At 41.8% G+C, this 21,892-nt stretch overlaps 1 protein-coding gene across 1 annotated transcript in view; it reads right to left on the bottom strand.

Annotated features, from left to right (window-relative positions):
• Nucleotides 1-2,004: 2,004 nt before the first annotated feature.
• LOC126176413 (mucin-22-like) overlaps nt 2,005-21,892 on the bottom strand; it is a 126,574-nt gene continuing 106,686 nt past the window's right edge. Inside the window, exon 3 of the mRNA XM_049923570.1 lies at nt 2,005-3,414. Within this exon, the coding sequence (XP_049779527.1) occupies nt 2,005-3,414 (1,410 nt within the window). The remainder of the gene's footprint in view (nt 3,415-21,892) is intronic.

Genomic DNA, 21,892 nt, shown 5'->3' with positions numbered 1-21,892 from the left:
CCATTCCTTTATCAGCACTGTTTCTTGGACAAAATCTCAAGAGAAGAATAATGGTTAGGTGCAATTGGAAACATGCTCACAGAGAAACTCTCTGACAATTTTTAGCCAGAGATGCTATTCTTTTCAAGTTCAATGATAAAACATAGACTTTAAAGATTCCATGAAATATGCAGTGTGAAATCATCGTGCTTGTGCTTGATAAACGACAGTAGGCTCTTAAGCGAACTGAAGTCAAACAAGATTACTACATACTAGAGTTGACCGACGAGGTGAAAAATGTTTAATTGTAAATCACTAATCAGGAAAGAAGGTAGGTTTCCTTCACCCGTTATTTAAAGAGGGTAAGCTATTATCTGCTTATCATATAGATCATATTGGACCACTTAAAGCTACTCACAAAGGATACAACCACATTCTAACTATTATCGAAGCTTTTACCAAATGAACCTGACTGTATACTGTAAAGACTAGTAAACAGTGGAAGTAATTAGTAAGATGGAATTGCAGAAAACTAAATTCGGAAATCCAGTTCAAGTGATTACTAGAGAAGGACTGACTTTACTTCTCAAGAATTCAAGGTTTACTGCACGACAGAAAGCACTGAAGGCATTTTAGTGACGACAGCACATTCTAGAGACAATGGACAGACTGAGAGGATCTATTCTACCTTGGCAACGATCATCGACGAATGGTACAACCTAGTATTAACAGATCAGTATGCCATGTGTTCAACATACCGTAGAATTAATGGGAAAATACCATTTGAATTTTTGATAGGAGTTAATATGCACACACAGACTGAGCTTCGCATTACGGAATTACTAGAAGAAATTAATTCATTTGAGGAAAGACGCAATGAACTGAAGGAATGGGCTAACTACAAATCAGTAAGGGACAAGAGGAAAGTCATGCTAGTTAGAAAAGAAATAGGAAGAAAGGTTCAAGTACGAAGCTGGTGATCTTGTGCTGATAAAACGAAAACAGACTGGATCAAAAAACTGAATGTCAAAAACGTTGATCCCCACTAAGTTGAGAAGCTGAAATAAATGACACATACGATGTGTACTGAGAAGGTCCCAGGACTACAGCAAGTGCTGAATTCATGCAGCCCTGGCCAGGAGGCTATTCGTCATCCGACTCAGATGATTGTCAGAATGGCCAAATGTGGCATGCTGACGTGGAATTTAAACATTTTGCTACCAACGAGACAAGGGACGCACTAGAGAAGACGAATATTGAAGGGTAGTTTTTCTGTGAGGCTGTATTGGACTTACTGTTTTTTCGTTGTTTCCGTTCATCGTTAGAATTATTTCTTTGTGTTCTTTGTTAGAGTATGTAACTGTAAGGGAAATAAATAGTTTATGTGAAAATCAGACCCATTGTTTTTGCTATAGCAGCTGTTTTGCAGACGTTATGGTGAAGTCACAGTAAAATGTCCGTTTATTTCAATGGCTGCAGCGCTATATGCTGTGTTCTTTATTTCTCTTACAATTATAACAAAAATGTTTACTATTATCAGATAACAATATCAAACTACGTTTTAAATGAAATCTTAAATCTGTGCTTCCTCCTGCGACGTTATAGGATCCTACTGAAGTGATTATTTTCGTTGAAATTGCCTCTTGTTTCATAATACTTAAAAGAGTTAAATAATTAGAATTACAGAACAATGTATCGTATTTCTCTGGGCATATATCTGAACTATTAAATCTGGGAAAAAGGGACTGTGAATAATGAGTACCTGAAACGGCCATTTATGATATATTCTCTGATTAGGTCTCAGCTCACAAAGACTTTTCTGTACCTCATTTAGGAACTGTTGTATGAAGTAGTAGTAAGTATATTATTTCTCACTTTCTATAACACTCTTTATTTCGGAGCAGAACTTATCATAATCTGATGATTCGTACAATAATATTATTGGTGTAAAGGATAATGCAAAAACGTTTACTTAGCTACATAAGAAGGAATCTTTTCAAAAATTATGTGTCACATACGAGCAATTCAACAGTTAACACTCGACGATGCGCTGCACTGGGTTGTGTTTTGATCATAAGCTGATGTAGGAGGGCACTGGTAATGTATCTGGTAGAATCCCCCAGATGATTTTGGTGAGCATAGGTAGTATGATTTGCAGTCTTCTGGATCAGCAAAACGTCCAGATTCTTCACAGTTAAACGGCTGCGAGGTTGATGTGACTATTGTTGACACTGTGCTGCTTGAATTGTCAAGCAATTCTGTAGGAGAACATGTAAAACTAACAGAACATTGTCGCGTGTTAGGATTATACAATGATGGTGGAGGACAAGAAAAGTGCATCGTGTAGAAGCCACCTGAAGACTTGGGAGAGCAGAGATAATAAAGACTGCAGTTAGCAGGATCAGGAAACCGTCCAGTCTCTGAACAAACGAACGGTTCTGCAGTAGTAGTCGGTGGTATCGTCACTGTCGATGTAGGTAAAGCTGTTGTTGATGTTGAGGGGGATGCAGTGGTTGTACAAGGAATATCTGTCCAGCATGGGTATTGACAGTCCATACTGCAGTATGTGTTTGTAGGACATGTGAAAGCATCACCACTTGGTGGCTCTGAATCATAACATAACTGAACCTGCGACGTGCTGAGACAGTAGAATCCAAAGTCATTACATGATGGAGTAATACATGTTGCGTTTTGAGAACATTTCTTAGTCACAGAATCAAACTGAGAACCATCTGGGCATGAAAACATTATGTATACAAAGTCGCCTGAAGATAGTGGTATGCAGAGGTAAAAATTGCTACAATTTCCGAGATCCTGAAATTCTCCTGCTGATTCACATGTAAATGGCGCTTCAGTAGGTGGGGCTTCTGTTGGAGCAGTTGATGTTGCCATAGCGGTTGTTGGCTGCTTGGTTGTTGTTAATTCTGTTGAACTGGTTTCTTCTGTAGTCAGTTCTGTTATGGTCTCTGTCGTCGTTGATGTCGGCACTGTTGTAGTTGGTAATTCCGTGGTGGTTTTTTCTGTTGTACTGGTTTCTTCTGTAGTTAGTTCCGTGGTCGTCTCTGTCGTCGTTGATGTCGGCATTGCTGTAGTTGTTAATTCTGTGGTTGTTTCTATTGTACTGGTTCCGTCTGTTGTTAGTTCTGTGGTAGCCTCAGTCGTCGTTGTTGTCGGTGTTGTTGTTAATTCTGTTGTAGTTGATGACGATTCAGTTGTAGACGTTTCAGTTGCTATCGGAACACAGTATTCCTCACTCTCCGCGCACATGTTTGTACAGCCATCATAACAGTTTAAGGGGCTGATACATGTCTCTATAAAATCAGGAACTACATTGCCATTCAGACAGTATTCGAATGCCGTTTCATTTATACAACGATAACCCGCACCAGGGCTACAGGTTTGTCCTGCAGTTTGATGTAATACTGCATGGAACGTCTGTAAATATAAAAAAAATAAATAAAAGTTAGTCATTTGGTCCAGCAGCAGAAGTATTAAAAATTACATAATTACATTCCGTAACGTAGTAAGACGCATGACTGTTTTACACACACACACACACACACACACACACACACACACACACACACACGCGCGCGCGCACGCGCGCGCGCGCACGCACGCACGCACGCACGCACGCACACACACGCGCAAGAGAGAGAAAGGTAGATAGATAGATAGAGAGAGAGTGACAGAGAGAGAGAAGAGGTAAAGGGAGAGATACTCCTCGCTGAATACGTTTTCTACGATCTTTCTGAAGCTACATCTACGTCTACATGAATATTCTGAAAATCACAGTGTTCATCGATCCACCTTCACACTTATTCTCCATTACTCCACTCTCGAAAAGCACGTGGAAAAAACGAACACTTATCTTTCCGTGCGAGCTCTGATTTAGTTTATATTATTATAATGATCGTTTCTCCTTATATCGGTCGGCGTCAACAAAATAGTATCGCATTCGGAGGAGAAAGTTGTTGATTGAAATTTTGCGAGAAGATCCTGCCACAACGAGAAACGCCTTTGTTTTAATTATGTCCACCCCAAATCATGTATCATGTTCGTGACACTCTCTCCCTTATTTCTCAATAATACAAACGTGCGATCGGCTGAATATGATTGTTTAGTGTGAAGCTACTGCATCAGCATACTTTGAAAGGAACTTAATTGGTATACAGTCTGGACCGGTACACTAGCTTTTATTAAGTGACAGAACTTGCTTCAGTACTCCGAGAATATCTACTTCTAGGTTACTCATGTTGGCAGCTGTTCTTGATTCGAGTTCTGTAGTATTTACTTCATCTGCTTTGGTGAAGGAATTTCGGAAGGCTGCGTTTAGTAACTCTGCTTCAGCAGCCCTGTGATTGATAGAATTTTCATTGCTATCACGCAGAGGAGGCATTGATTGTGTATTTACTTTACATACGACCAGAATCTCTTTAGATTTTCTGCCAGGCTTCAAGACAAAGTTTCGTTGTGGAAACTACGAGAGTTGACTAAAAAGTAATGCCTCCACCTTCGTAACTCTTCAACAGTATGCAGCATTGGTATGCAGCATTGGTATGTGGCAGGTACTGGCTTGTTCCGTAGCCTGTTCTCTACAGCTCCAGTTGGCGGGAAGCCTTGGAAATGAACGGTTGTGTTGTTACAGTGTAAAGTATGGAACCCTGCGCAGACGGTCGGTCAATGCGATTTAAGCAACGTGCAGTCATTGAATTCTTGACAGAAGAAGGTGTAACCCCAAATGAGATTCATCAGAGAGTGAAAGAAGTTTATGGTGATTGTGTTGATGTGGGTACTGTGCGTCATTGTGCGACTAAGTTTAAAGATGTTGATGCGGGAACATCTGACCTGCGTGACAAAAAAAGAGTTGGCCGTCCTGTGACAGCAACCACCGAGTTTCACAAGCAAAATGTTGACAGATCAATTCAGGACGATCGTCGTATAGTTACATCACAACACTGCGAACTCTGAAACGACGGCTAACAAGGGTCCGAAAGGAAAAGGGAAATGTTTTCCTGCAGCATGACAATGCCAAACCACACCCTTCACGTGCCACCACAGCAGAACTTCAGAGACTGAATCTCACCACCCTACAGCATCCTCCATACAGTCCAGGTTTAGCACCGGCTGACTTCCATCTGTTCCCTATAATGAAAGGCGATCTGCGAAGACATCATTATGCTTCTGATGAAGACGTTGAGAGAACAGTGAGACTGTGTTGCGGAAACAGAGTGTCGACTTATTCCATGACGGGTTCAGAAAACTTGTTCATCGTTGGCAGAAATGTATGCAATTGGTTGTTGAGTATGTGGAAAAGTGAATCTTGGTAATTAAAGACCACATTCTAAGGATTATTTCTGCGTTTGATTTATTAAAATATTCCCATCCAAACCCAATTAAAGAAGGTGGAGACATTACTTTTTATTCAAACCTCGTGATATAAGTATCTCGCATTGAAGTCAGCACTAAATTTCGAGGTTCTGTAAAAGATTGCCAATCTTGAGGATTTTGCGTTCGTTTGGATTTGGTATGCTTTTTCGTTGTTTCTGCGACAGTGTTCTGATCTGTTTTGTGTACCATGGTGGATCAGCTCCGTCGTATGTTAATTTATTTGATATAAATCTCTCAATTACTGTCGATACTGTTTGCTTCAATTCAAGGCACATCTGGTCTACAATTACAGAGTTAATTTGGAACGAGTGGGGATTGTCTCTCAGGAAAATGTCAAGCGAATTTATCTATGATTTTTTAAACAGATATATTTTTCGTTTATTTTTGGAGATTTGGGAGTTACGGTATTCAGTCTCGCTACAACAACATGTATACACTAATCCCTCTATCCGTTTTGATGCTCGTTATTAGCTCAGGATTATTTGTTATGAAAGGTCAAGTGTGTTTTCACAATCGTTTACTATTTGAGTGAGTTCATGAACTAACTGCTCGAAATAATTTTCAGATAATGCGTTCAGCACAATTCCGGATGATGTTTTATCCGTACCTCCGGATTTAAATATGAATTTTCGCCAACATATTGAGGGTAAATTGAAGTCCCCACCAACTACAACTGTATGAGTCGGGTACATTTTGCAATTAGACATAAGTTTTCTTTGGACTTTTCAACAATTGTATCATCTGAGTTGGGAAGTCGGTAAAAGGATCCAAATATTATTTTATTCCGGTTGCCAAGAATGACTACCCACACTAACTCATAGGAAATACCTACTTCACTTTCGCTACAAGATAAAACAAACACATCACCGCCAAATGTATTAGGTCTAGCTTTACTGAACACCATTAGGTCCTTCGCAAACATTTCAGTTGAAATTATCTCGTCATCAAGGTTTCAGTGCCTATAACGATTTGAGCATAACTGCTTACCATTAGCACTTGGAACTATGGTACTTTCTCAACACAGTTTCGACAGTTTACGACTGTTACACCGATCGTTCCTTGATCTACGTTCTTCCTGTGTTCGACATGCACCCTTTGAGACTGGAGCTCTTTTTGTGTTTTCCAGACATCCTGCAACGTAAAAAACCGCGCTGACCACGCCACCTTGCCCTCTCTACCCTCATAGCTGCCTCATATGTGTAATCGACTCCTGACTTATTTAGCGGAACTCGAAATTTTAAATTTTGCTATTGTGGTGTGTACGAAGAGTCAGTTCAGTTAAAAACCATTTTGAGCTTTTGCCATGAAAATGACTCTTTAGTTCGTAATGTAAATGAAATGTGAAAACTGTAACATCTTGCGGCCAGAAAACTTCTGTGATTCCAGGATGCTGTCTTCACCTTCCCATCGGAAGGTCGTATGGAAAAGATATCTCTGGTGAGAGCATAGCCTACTGCTATGATTTGCCTAATGCGAATGTAGTCAGCATCAAGAAGGGATTCTCACGTAACTTCGGCATAGCACAGCTTATTTATGTTTTACACATAACGGAACCTGACCCGTCTTTGGGGACGTTTGTTTTTAACTACAGAGAGGAACCATTGTTGCTGCTGTGACTGCAAAGAGAAATACACGATTAAAAAAACAGCTTCTTTCACCTTAAAGAACTACAATGACGCGATTACAGTTATCATACTAATTAGAGATCGTTTATACTAAACAAGCGTTCATCTCTTCATAGATTTAATCTCAATCCACATTTCGAATGCAAATTGTTCAGATACAGATGACACGTGTTGGAATACCACATAATTTATGTCTAATATTCTGTAAGAAAGACAGTGGAATGTCGAATACCACTTTTTATGTGAATTTGATGTATATATTGTATAAGAGGAGACTTAGAAGTGAATGTAACTTAATCTCTATCGTACTTGATCCCTGGTATACACTTCAGGTGTCTGAAATTGATGTGAATGCGGGAACGTTTAGTCACAGTTGAGAGTCAATAAAATTAGTACAGTCAATATGGGCTACTGACCTCTCTTTTTAAAAAAATATTCCTACTCTGTGCAGCTGTGCTCGCTGCTGTTACCAACAAAAAGTATTTTTATATGAACTAATTTTAGATTGTTTTATCTATTGACCACATAAATCTTGATGTAGACAACAATTTGTTCACAATGAAAACTACACGAATGTTTTTCGGTAACACTCTACATCACTGCGAGACACCCAAAACAGTTTGTTGATTCTACCAATAAATTACAAACGAAAGTTAAAAATATCGTTATGAATACCAGAGAAATGACCCTGAGGGCTTTCTAGAGCAGGGCTTCCCAACCTTTTCTGCTGGCGGACCCCTTCTTCAGTCGAAAGTCCATGGCGGACCCCTAGTCAGTCAGGAGCATAGTAACTTTAAATTTCAGAGCGAAACCCATGGGAACTGAAAGCTTCTTAATGGAAGTGCCATGTTCCCAATGACCCCCCCCCTCCTCCCCCCCCGAAAGTATCAATAGTCTTTGGTTTAGAGATGAATGAAAACAACTTGAAATTAACGACCAAATTTGAATTCCCACTGTATCCAGACACTTACTAGTGGATTTACTCCCTTTGTTCAACACACTATAGCCTGATTAAAATTACCTGGTAATTGAAATTTCACACGATGGAGCTGTCTTCCTCCAAGAGCAATCAACTCATTCCTTTCACCTGGAAACTTCCCTTGTTGTGAAGGCGTTAGAGAAACTGCACCCTTCTTCAATGATCCTGACTGCAGCCACCGATCCATGTTAGAAGTAATAAACTGGTCAAAAATCGACTTATGAAATAGGTAGTGCACTGACAAAGCAAGTTTAATATTTAATGATGCCTGGGGCTGCATACGTGCCAGCGAGCGCTGTGATTGGTCGACAAAGCTCGCTCTGCGCATGCGTAAAAGGTTTCAGTGCATCTAGCGCCGTGAGCCGGGGCACGAACGACCCCCGTATTGTTCCATAAAAACACGGGAGAACTGCCGGATATCAGTAACTTCCTGCCACGATATTTCGGCGCAGAGTCTTCTGGCCATCTTCACGTGAATGCCACTGTAGTAGTACTGGCGAGTACGCGCTGAGCTCCGCTATTTAAAGCCTTCTGAGGTGACATTGCGCATGCGCTGCTCTGTGTGCGAGTTCATAACGACTCCGTGCGCTGCGCCTCGCGCCCTCCACTGCGAAAGCCTGGCGTATCGGTGTCAGGTCGATTTCCATCTTTATGCAGATAACTACGTCGACTACGAAGTTTCTCTATAACAGGATTCCAAGCAGAGTTCAGCTGATAACCGCTATCTCGATTGATGAGAGTCTCGTTGTCAGACAATCTTATTTCCACAGATTCATTGATAATCGAGCTCCAAAAGTTTGATGTATGGGCCAAAATTTTTGTGTCGTTGTAATTCATGGAATGGTCTGTGGAAATACAATGTTCGGCGATTGCGGACTTGGTGGGTTGGAGAAGGCGAGTATGCCGTTGGTGTTCCACAATGCGTTCCTGCACAGTTCGTGTTGTTTGCCCTATATATGATTTGCCGCATTCACAAGGAATTTTGTAAACACCTGGTTTACGCAGGCCCAGGTCGTCTTTAACGGATCCCACCAGTGATGAAATTTTGGAAGGAGGGCGAAAGATGACTCTCACTTGATACTTTCTCAATATTCTGCCTATCTGTGAAGAAATATTCCCAATAAATGGTAGATAAACAGTCGACCTGAAGGCCTCTTCCTCTTCCTTGTTCCGTCGTTTGTAGGTCTTCATCACTCTGTTCACTTGCCTAGGTGAAAAGCCATTCTTCAAAAATACTTTTTGCAGGTGTTCCAGTTCCGCTTGAATACTGTCGGCGTCAGAGATAGTATGGGCACGGTGGACCAAACACGACATCACACGACCCCCGTATTGTTGCTAAACAGTCGATCAGAGAAGCCGCATTCTCCGGCACTAAACTGCGTATACGTTCTCACTTAGGAACCGCAAAGGCTGCTTGGGGATACGACTTGAAGTAAAAGTATACTTGTTTTTCACACACAAAAAAAACAGTGATGAATTAGATTTTCACATTTTTCTTCAATAATTTTACTCATTATTTTACACGATTTGGTGAAAGGTGGCCGCGGACCCCCTAGACAGAGCCGGTGGACCCCTAAGGGGTCCGCGGACCACAGGTTGGGAAGCCCTGTTCTAGAGAGTCACTAAGTGCATATGCTGCAATAAGCTTGGATGAATGTTTTCCTTGTTCTATAAATATGCACATGTTTGTGAAGAGTGTACTCTTTTGGACTAATGATTTACTGAAAAATTTGTAGAAACAGAAGTCAGTGTAGGACGTAGTTACTCAGTGCTCGAAACAATTAAGGTACCTATCACACTGAGCAACATATGCCGTCACGAAGAACATGGAGAATAGCAGCTCAAAATTCCCAGAGAAGGAGGAAAATGACTGTTACGCCCACCTAGGCACGCCAACTAGACACACGACTAATAAATGATGGATTGCTCAAGCGTTAAGGCCTCAGGAGCTAGCATGCATGTGTTATTTTTGCCGTTGTTCTTGTAGTCATGTTTCAAGACTAGTCTGATGCAGCTGCTCAGTGTAGTCTATCTTGTGTAGGTCTTTTCATGTCTACACAATTATTGCACTCTACATCCAACTGAAACTGCTTCATGTATTTACCGTTCCCTATCTCTGTACAATTTTGACCCCCTCCCTTCCCTTCCCTACATTTCCGAATTAACCATTCCTTGATGTCTAAGGATGTGCTCCACCAACTTATATTTTCGCTTAGTCAACTTGTGCGTTATAGCTCTCTTTCTCATAATTCTGTTCAGTACCTCTTCACTAGTTACTCCATCTACCCATTTCTTCTTCAGTGTTCTTCTACAGCGTCACATTTCAAAAGCTTCTATTCTATTCTATTTTATTCTGTTCTTGTCTGTGCTATTTATTGTCCAAGTTTCACCTCCATATAAAACCACACAAGTCAGTCATAGGACATGATTACAACAACAAACAGCCCACATCAACTTCCTATATATGTATTACCTATATGTGTCAGGCTATATTCCAATAACATACTCCCAGAAAGTAAGAAATGCCCACTCATTCCGGCCACAAGGTACGTCCACCTCATGCTCCACACACCAGGCCTTGTCGTTCTAGGAATCCGGCCACTGTAATTACAATTAAATGTTCTGATTGCAACCCCGATCTAATGACATTCAACAGTGAGTGAAGTATCAGAAATACCTCCTTATGACAGCTGTAGTTCTGGAAATATCAAGAGCTATATCCCCTTTATGACTGAACATAATTTTCCATGTAAAATCCTTCACTCCCCTTACGGCTATTGGTCAAGTACGTATCTCCCTTACGACCAGACATAGTCATTTTCTTTGCAAATGTCGGAACAATGATCACAGTAACTTTACACCCCAACACAAGCCTTATAAGCCTACCAATAACAACGAATCTATCACACATCGCCTATTAAGTACAGTACTTCGCAAATAACTGAATGTTGGTGGCAGCAAACAATATTGAGCGAAAATCCTCGATGGATGGACGTGCATGATTCTGTTTCCTTATGAGTGGTACCAGTGTGTCTTAGGAAGAAAGGCATAATCGTTTTATAAGCGACCAGGTGTTAAAAGCACGATGGAAGCGCCCATGTTACTGTAACACTGCATAAAAAGTGGTCTTGGTTCTACGGTATCACTAACGATATCTACGTTAAGAACTATACATGCTTTATAAATCGAGGTATGGTATTGCTTTCTTATGAAGTGGTCTTCCACACAAATGCCACTACACTGAATATAGACAGTGATCGCGGGATGTGTATCAACAGACTGAAAGTGCGGGTGCACTTTGCTGGCAGCATAAGCTTGTAATAAAACCAACCTTATCACCGAATTTAGAAAGTGATTCAGCTAAGGAATGTGGTATTAAGCCGATATTTGTAAATCTCTCTTGTAACTGCTCGACATTTTTCACACTAAGAAGCAGTATTTGTAATGCATTTTATCTCGATACCATGTAGACACAGTTTCTGCGATATTTCCACAGGGTTATAGGCGAGGGAGGATGATGGTTGATTGAGAGTGATCACATACAGTTGAAGCTGTGTAAGGAATCAATTAAAAAATGCAACACTAGATTGAAGTCACAAGAATTGTACAAAATCCTATTACCAATACAATGGCTTTTCAGATATATAGTGTTACACTTTCTGGTATAAATGCTGTCTGCAATTTGGAAACAAGTCTCGCCATGAACCACATACTTGCATTGGTTCCTGTGGAGCTGTCTTTTAATGGTTACAGCCACTGGTGAATCATATTCGTGGCACTCTCATGTCTCTAAACGAGTCACCTTTTACGAACCTGTCTGCTAAGGACCCCATACAGCAAGACACCAGCCTTGTTTTAGACAGCCCTCTGCATCTTGTAACTGTTCCTCGGTCCCTGCCCTGACCTTCTTCCAGCTTTTTCCATGTGATCCGTCCAATTTAAGTCGGAACTGAGCAGAAGTCGGAGGACGCTATATCTAAGACATTCTGCATCCTCAGGAAAACAGGGTAAGTGGAGTTGATGCGATAGGACCGTGTTTTGACCACTCAATGGAAATGAGAACACGTTGTCATAGCTCCATCAACTATGTACAATGTGTAAGACCTGCGCTAAACAAAGCTTTCTTCTGCAACATGAGGGACCAGACAAGACAGTATGAGCAGTTCTGGGAACTGGAAGAAGATGATGATTTTGCTACTGCATTGCAGTATGTCTCCAAACTACGTACAGGTACTGCTGTCGAGAGGATATCTTCATTCCTCAGGGTGCACCCATTTCTGTCACACATACATTCTGTCTATCCTCATTATTTTGTAACATCCAACAGAGAAAAACTACAAACTATAAAAACTCCACTAACGTCATCCAGCAGAGACTTCTATAACATATTACCATGTCCCTTTCTTAAGATATATTGAAAGCAAATACCGTCTGCAATCTGACACTGAGCACATGTGGCGATCCTGTTAAATATACAGGTGTTGCTCTATTGGAGCAGGTGGGCGGTGACTAAAGTTGCTTGCAAATACCATTGTAAAGCTTAGCCACCCGTACTGTAGGAGGACCATTTCCCACAGACTATCAATCGTGAGAGAGTGTCCTTGTGTTGCTCTTTCGTAAGCAATTTGATATATTGTTTTTTTTCCTAATGTAACACATCCAAGCAATGTATGACTACAGTGTTCTACTCAACCATACATAAGTTTTTCCACCATGATTTCAAGGTCTGTGTCAGGTGCTAAACTGACATTATCATCAAACCCAAAAGAATTTTATTGGCAGTGTCACATTTCAATCCATTAGCTCTTACAGAAATCTGAACATTGCATGATGTGAACTATGCTGCTCCCACAACACAGGATGGTTGAAATAAAAGACAGAGGTGGTGTTTCTTATTGACAAAAATGTGGAAGACATCGCAAACTGGAAGCCACCTAGCTAGTCAGTTCTTGCCTGCAGCTGCAGGGGCAAGTCCCAGCAGTGGAACCCTCTGGTTGGGTGAATAGCGAACTAATACTCAGTATGCATTTGACTCCCTCTGAGACTGCGTGTGCTGTATGTATTCTCCATGGAAAATTGACTGATTCAACGTCGATCACTACATAGAATTGGCGCTGGATGGATTGATAACATTTGAATTTCTACCACTCCAATCACGATCCATGGCCAAGGTGGTTCACTTTGACATACACAAATGTCGACGACAGTGGCAGCAGCTGCAGCGGCAGTTTTCTCCAACGTCTGAGTGTTGCTGCTGGTGGTGTATAAAGAGATTGCCGTGCTGTGTGTGGACATCGAGACATTTGTGTGCAGGATGTGCAAGTGTTTCAGTGATCTCCAACATCTAGCTATGACAGTTAATGCTACTATAGATTGGATCATGGTTTAAGTATGTTGTGTTTAGTGCTTCTCAGTACATCACAGTGGACTCCGTCTTGCAGTGGTATTTACCCTTGTCTCTATTTCATCATGCAGTCGGCCCTTCCTCCTCATCCTTCAAAATGTAGTGGAGAGAACGAATTTAGGATTTCTATAGCGCTTCGAAACCCCACGCATGATGTCAAATTCCTGACTGATAGCGATCTCTGACATCTAGCCATGACAACTACTGCTACCACAAACTGGATCGTGGTTTAAGTGTATCATGTTTAGTGCTTCTCAGTACATTGCAGTGGACTCTGTCTTACAGAGGCACTTGTTATTGTTTCTATCCTATCACGCAGTTGACCCTTCTTCCTCCTTCCAGATGTCACAGATAGAACTAATTTAGGAATTCTACAGTGCTTCAAAACCCCAGTCACAACGACAAATTCCTTATACATCAGTTTATTGTTTCTGACAGTGATATTCCGAGCACACAGACCAGTTAAGCCCCTCCTGCAAATTGTTTTAGAACATTTGAGCTGCAATTTGAAATTTTCAGCTATATCCAACGTAATGGACTTACTACGAAAAATCTCCCGTAGGTTTTGGAAACTGGGCAGCTGCAGGATCGAATTCCACCAACTAATTCAGTCCTAGTATCCACCAGGAGGGTGCAAGGAAAGGCTGGCTGCATGCAAAGAGTATCAATTTAATTAATTAGTCAATCAGTTTGATAGAGTGAGAGAATATTTCCAAGACATCCACAGCCGAAGAGGTTTACCAGGTATCCACTACTTTGTTCCGTACAAATGTGGGGTTAGTGTGGCAGATGAAGGATGCAACCTACTTATTCTTGAATGTTTTTGTTCCATCTGTTACAGATTTCCATTGCAGTGGAAGCATGAAAACAAAGGGATGTACCGACTACCAATGCCAGGTCTGCATGAGTGGTGATGGGGACAGGGGAGTGGGATGCAAAGTGGGAGAGGTGGGAGGGGACATCTTGGTCTGTGTGTGTTTGCATACAATTGTTCACACAAGCAGAAGCATGCACTTCAGAAAGAGAGAGAGAGAGAGAGAGAGGGAGAGTGAGGGAGGGAGAGCATGTGTTTCAACAGAAATTTCTCAGGTATCAAATATCAAAGGGTTGCTGCCATCTGAAGCTTTTGTTGGTGGGGTTAGTGCAACATCTAGTATGTGTGCTGCACTAGATTGTTGTTGCAGGGACTGAGCATGCATAGTGCAGGAATACACACAGTGGCTGTCTCGGTGGAGCAGTCGGTGTGTGGGTGTGCAATGCCCTGTGGTCAGTGTGACAGATTTTTAATAGTGTAATTCCGTGTGGGGAGTTGTTAACAGTATTCCTCTTGTCGTCAGGAAAAAGCAATCGATTTAATGACTTCTTTTCTATGTGTTTTACAAAACCTGCAACTTCCCAAACATCAGGGAGTGATGAGCAAGAGAGATCCAACCCCTGAAAATAGAATTTTATAGTCAAACAATATACACTGTGCTATGCAATTGAAATTCCTGTTATAAGATCCTTCCTCTCAGGCACAGATCCTCCAGTTTTCAGGTGGAGGAGGATGAGGGGTGGGTAACAGGATATTCCATCAGGGGAGGGTTTAATTGACTGATTGACTTAATTAATTAGTCAATCAAATTGATAGAGTGGGAAGGGGCTATTCGAAAACTAAGGCCTGAAAGTGTACTTGTATTGTGAGTGGGATTGGAGAGGTTTGGAGATTTCCAGAGGGCTGGCATAGAAGGAAGTGGATAAAGGGGTGGGGTGGTGGGGTTTCTTGGAAGCTCAGATTATCCCCAGTGTATCATAAATCAACCACAGGGGTCACAAAACATCAGAACAATAGGTTAAGGTGAGTGGTAGGGGGTCATAAATCAATCAGCTGTCACATTTTGATTAATTTGATATCAATTTGATATAAAGTGATATATAACAATAGGTTAAGACCTGTCAATCAAAAGAGACCACTAAGTTAAGGGCTACATGGAGCAGAACAATAGGTTTGCTCCTGAATGTATGCCTGCCCATAAATGATGCAACATGCACTAAAGAAGTGGCATAGAACGCAGTTTGTCCCACTATACACAAATATGGAAGAGTATAAAACGTAGAACAACCCATATGGTGGTGACAGAGGGGTGGTGTGAACAAAAATCTGTATTGGCGATTTGATGGAGTAGGTATGTAGTTTTCTGTGTGGTCCTGCGACGGTCTGGCAGAGGCTAATCGAAATTTTGCTTCACGTTGAGGTTAAACTGCATATTGCAAACAAAATTCTTCGTCAGATTTTTCAGGGACTGTCAATTAATCACAATTCAGTGTACTTTATTTGTCATGATTTTGCTGACTCACAACGGATCTCTTGTCTGCGAGGTGGCAAGGTCAATCTTTAGTAGGCTCATTTGTAAGTGTTGTGTTAACAGTTATGACAGGGAAAATATTATCTGTTAAACGACTCACTATATGCATCAGGAAGACGACAGAAAATGACTGTTTTGAAGATACAGATACACTGTGAGATCAAAAGTATCCGGACACCCCAAAAACATACGTTTTTCATATTAGGTGCATTTTGCTGCCACCTACTGCCACGTACTCCATATAAGCGATTTCAGTAGTCATTAGACATCGTGAGAGAGCGGAATGGGTCGCTCCGCGTAACTCAAGGCCTTGGAACGTTGTCAGGTGATTGGGTGTCACTTGTGCCGTACGTCTGTATGAAATTTCCACACTCCTAAACGTCCCTAGGTCCATTGTTTCCGATGTGATAGTGAAGTGGAAATGTGAAGGGACACATACAGCACAAAAGCCTACAGGCCGATCTCGTCTGTTGACTGACAGAGACCGCCGGCAGTTGAAGAGGGTCGTAATATGTAATAGGCAGACATCTATTCAGACCATCACACAGGAATTCCAAACTGCATCAGAATCCACTGCAAGTACTATGACAGTTAGGTTGGAAGTGAGAAAACTTGGATTTCGCGGTCAAGCAGCTGCTCGTAAGCCACACATCACCCCAGTAAATGCCAAACGACGACTCACTTGGTGTAAGGAGCGTAAACATTCGACGACTGAACAGTGGAAGAACGTTGTGTGGAGTGACGAATCACAATACACAATGTGGCGATCCGATGGCAGGGTGTGGGTATGGCGAATGCCCGGTGAACATTATCTGCCGGCGTGTGTTGTGCCAACAGTGGCAGGCAGTGGTGTTATGGTGTGGTCGTGTTTTTTATGGAGAGGGCTTGCACTAATTGTTGTTTTGCGTGGCACTATCACAGCACAGGCCCACATTGATGTTTTAAGCACCTTCTTGCTTCCCACTGTTGAATAGCAATTTGGGAATGGCGATTGCATCTTTCAGCACGATCGAGCACCTGTTCATAATGTACGGCCTGTGCGCGGAGTCGTTACACGACACTAACATCCTTGTCCTGCACGGAGTCCTGACCTAATTCCTATAGAACACCTTTGGGATGTTTTCGAACGCCGACTTCGTGGCAGGCTTCAGCGACCGACATAGATACCTCTCCTCAAAGCAGCACTTCGTGAAGAATGGGCTGCCATTTCCCAAGAAACCTTCCAGCACCAGATTGAACGTATGCCTGCGAGATTGGAAGCTGTCATCAAAGCTAAGGGTGGGTCAACACCATACTGAATTCCAGCATTACCGATTGAGGTTGTGATGAATCTGTAAGTCATTTTCAGCCAGGTGTCCAGATACTTGCGATCACATAGTGCATGAACCTTCCATGGAATGTATTACGCTTCACAAAACGGACATAAACAAAATTCAAGAAATGTTCAAAACAAACCATTAACTCGAACCACGAAGTCCAAATGAAAAGTGGTGCGCCACAGTGGTCACAAAGGTTCCCACCATCATGATGAATGCGAACCCCTTGGGAGCTACAAATCGTGCGGGACGTTCAGCTAGGTATCCACTGTTAAAGAATGCATACAGAATCATATTCATATAACAGGGTGATGAGAACAGATGAACTGAGATGCCATGCAGTCAAATGCGGTAACAACCTGTCATGGAGCAGCTTATCATGAAATTGGCTATCCTTTAAGGAGTAGCTGCAGATAGTGGGACAATATATTTTATAGGCACGGAAAAAACAAGCATCCAGAGGCGGAATTTGTCCAGTGGTTCCAGATGGTATGAACTGTGATGTCACACACATTTCAGGAGGGTTAGTTTGTTCTAATGGACTATGAGTTTTATTTGCAGACTAGAAATCAAGCAAAAGCAAGCTATTTTGACCAGCTATTGGCCGCAAGCAGTGCTCTCTCACGCCCATTTCCCCACTCATGCTTGCTGTGGCGTAAATACTCCCTAGAGCTCTTGCAAGTTTACGTACATGAGAAAGAATAGTAGGCTGGCAGAGCATCTTCAACTTCTGGCAGCGCAATAAATAACTTTCTAGCAATTTACCATCTAGATTAACAGTCGGAATAATTGTCTAAATGCGTTAAAGTATTTATGTTAGTTGGCCTCGATACAACTACCTTGGTACCCCTAATCTCCAGAGCTCCATTTACTTGCATTTACTCTTTTCGGCACTCAAGAATATCCGTAGCTTTTCTTTGGAACTACACGGTCATATTGCTGTAGACTTACTCTAAATATGTTCGTAACTTTTTTTTACTATGTTGAGGATGATCTATGTATGTACGAATAATTTTGTTCAGTACCCGTTCCTTGGACAACAACTGTCCTTCACTACGTTTCGCTGGAGATGGGATTTGTGGCTCCCTGTCCGACAAGGATGGTGAACTACACGTGTTTCAGCATCGCTTACACCTTTTAACCATGTATCATCATCAATGTACTCCTCATGTACATTGTCCGCACAGTTGGGCGTATACAACACCACGTATTTCACCGACTCATCTTGCAGAAGCACTAATATTTCATCTACCGCTTCTTTCTCATTGTGCAAAATTTCTTGGGTTGCTTTCTGAATACTTTGACAACTGTTGTTGTAGGGGTAATGCAATGTTTGCTTTGTTTATCGTTGCGATTGTTCTGTTGCACTGTTGTAAGCTGCTCATCGACTAAGCAGTTCAACTACGCTCCCTAGCCTCATGCAGTGCTTTCCATTGGATATCTCACGTCCTGCCCCCCTGAAGCCATTAGCAGTCGATATTGTGACCGCGTGGGGCCTAAAATGCTGTAAAAATCATTGGCCTTTTACGACCTTGCATGCATAGGGTTCCATGTCAGGAGGCGGTGTTGCAAATAGTACTTTGGTTCTGATGCATAGCATTAGCAATCCAATTTGGCTCCCCCACTGGTACCAGACTCCCATCATATGAACCCACCATTCTACACCATTTGAGAAAGTAGGATGCACACTAGTGATGGTGGTTACATGATACGTAAGAAGTTTACGTTGTGGTAATACCATGGTACACTGGTTTCTGTAGGATGAGTTTGTGACAATGCCATCCCCTTGCAGAATATGCGATTCAAACAAAGTTGCACTACTTTCTATTGAACGCTCACAAAAACGTTTTAGGATAGTGCATTATGGAAAACATGAAAATGACAGTCAAGGAAGCTGTCGGTGTAAAGTGTATAGCGGCAAACACGAAGTAGATCATGAAGAGGACCACCATCTTGCAGACACTAGTGCACTGCCTAAAAGAAGCATTACTGAGACCCTTGTCGCAATGTAGAGAACCACCAACGCCACCACTACTGCCATTACCACCACTACCACGACCACTATCAATGCTTCGGCTGTCTATGCATTGTTGTCAATCTTTATGTGTCGGGGAGGGCTGTGGCAGCTGTCTGGAGGCAGTTATGTATTACATGTTGAACCCTCTTAGATTACGGTCGACATGTTAACAACGTAACTTATACAACCTCGTCAGGGAAAAATTTAGCAGTCCCCTTAACCCTGTGGTACGCATGGTCACTGGAGTGGACAGCTGTCAATGGTCGTTTCTTTGACGTTTTCAGCAAGTTCTGAACTGCACATGCACGCAGGATACAATACTATCAGGGAGGGTACACTAGAGTGGACTGCGTGCGTTCGCAGTCTCATGACTGACTGAAAACGCCGAACAAGCTATATTAACAGCTGCCGTTAGTAAAGTAGTCTGCCGCTGTTGTGGTCTCGCGGTAGTGTTTTCGCTTCCCGAGCATAGGGTCCTGGGTTCGATTCCCGGTGGGGTCAGGGATTTTACCTGCCCTAAGATAACTAGGTGTTTTTATGTCGTCTTCGTCATCACCATTCATCCCCATTACGGTCGGAGGAAGGCAACGGCAAACCACCTGCACTATGACCTTGCCTAATACAGTGGTGTGGGTCTCCCGCATCGTTCCCCTATGCTCTGTCAAGAAGCATGGATTTCATTTCCACTGCAGTTGAATTGGTACCAAGCGGTCAGGCGATCCTCTACTGCTGACGTAATGCAAGGCAGTGATGTGGTGTGTGTGTGCCAGCCGGTTGTATGGGATCAGCGCAGTAAGATGAGTCGAGACGTGACTGAATGACAGAAAGAAGCAGTCGGGTCTGGAGGTGCTCATGACCACAACATGAATGAAGTTGTCGAATTATTTAGGTGTATCAACGCGAACTGCTCAACAGCCTCGCATCCTTGCAACGCCGCATAAGAACAGTAGTCATGGAAAGATCCTAACCGACAGGGGCCAGAGACGTAAAGTGAGGCATTTAATCGGTAGTATATAGTGTGTAGGGCAGAGGTGGCTCTCTGATGTTTTGGGGTTGATTTTAGTTCTATGATTTGGACCTACGCATTCATATTAGTTTGAACATGAAACATGACGTTAATTACAGCGTTCACGGTGACCAATTGTTGCCCTTTCTTCTACATCTCTTTCATGAGTATTATATTTACAATCATGGCTTCCAGAATTGCAGCAGCCATGTTCACAGCGCAGCGACACATACATCCTTTTTGACGAACATTCAGATACTCCATCGCACAGCGAAAGGCCCGCTAAATCGTCCGATCTTAACCTCCTAGACCAGTTATGGGACTCTTTGGAACAGAGGGTGAAACGTAGCAATAAAATATTCCCGTAAGACGATGGCTTGCGGGCAGGAAGCACAGAGCGCGACCCGCCATTAACTTGATAGCGGCACGCTCCTCACCGATCATTCTTGTAATTTTTTTAAACACATCTTTAATACCCTCCCAAAAAGGAGGGGGCGGACCCTTGTACAACTTAGTTTGTTTTGAGCCACGCCAGCCTAGCTAGTATTAGGGCATAGATACCAAAATTTGGAATAATACCTTCCCTCATAGCAATTAAAATCACTCCACTCCATGACTACCGCAGTGGCACTAATGCACCAACCGTAATACAGTATATCTTTAGAACAGAAAAAAAAACAGTCTTGTTTGCACAAGATAGCTTTAATTAATCTTAACATATGACGCGTTTCACCTGTTCTAGAAATCAGCAGACAACCTGGGAAATTACAAACTGATATAAGTATAAATTGCTATTAAAGGCAGTTTACACTTTGTAATTTCCCCAGACTGCCTGATGGTGCCTAGAATATGAGAAACCGTCACATTTGAAGATTAAATAAACCTATCTTGTGCAAATAAGACTTGTTACTCTGTTCTAAGTTGTCTCACAGCACGTTATTTTTTATCTTAACGCAACAATTAGGAATGGCGGTTATCGCTGAAACAACCTGTTTTCGGCTATATATTTTTATTTTTCAACGCTAGTTTAATCTGAACGTTAAAACCACTCAAAATAACTGGTTTTTGAAACAACTGATTTTCGATTTTTAATCCTTTTATTTCCTGTAATAAACGTAGTAATAAAGAAAGATTGAAAAATTTTAACTCCCTGTGTTTCAAGATGCAAAGAATCGAAACATTAAATTAAATAGACAAAAGAAAACTTCGTGCGTTCAGCGTTTTTTGCTTATTTCGGAAAGTGATAAGTGGTTAAATGACACAAAAAAACTCCAGTATTTATCTACTGATGCTAAATTTTTGAAACTGTGCTCAAAAATTGTGTTGTAATCAAGGATCATACCATCATCTATGCAGTATGAATAGTCAGTGTTGAAGGGTGAAACCTGAGTATGGAGAACTCTACTTTTCTTTTTTTTTCTACTCCGATTTCCAAGGGCTGTAAGTAAATAAAGGCATATTATGTAGACACAATCAAGAGATCAGCTACTTATTATTTTTATTGTTAGCTATTGGTGAATTGTTAAGCTCTCTCCTTCTATGATGTCGTAATTTTATTCTGGCTCCCCCCATTCTTATTTTTTTTAAAGCAAATGAAGCGTTGTACTTCACTGACACTGCACTTCGAACAATACTTCCACAGTAGGAATGGTGCTACTTTGTAACACAAAATTCAAATGGTTCAAATGGCTCTGAGCACTATGGGACTTAACATCTGAGGTCATCAGTCCCCTAGAACTTAGAACTACTTAAACCTAACTAACCTAAGTACATCACTCACATCCATGCCCGAGGCAGGATTCGAACCTGCGACCGTAGCGGTCGCGCGGT

This window comes from Schistocerca cancellata, chromosome 3, assembly GCF_023864275.1.
Source record: "Schistocerca cancellata isolate TAMUIC-IGC-003103 chromosome 3, iqSchCanc2.1, whole genome shotgun sequence".
Lineage (NCBI taxonomy): Eukaryota > Metazoa > Arthropoda > Insecta > Orthoptera > Acrididae > Schistocerca > Schistocerca cancellata.
This window is presented reverse-complemented; position numbering and strand designations above follow the sequence as displayed.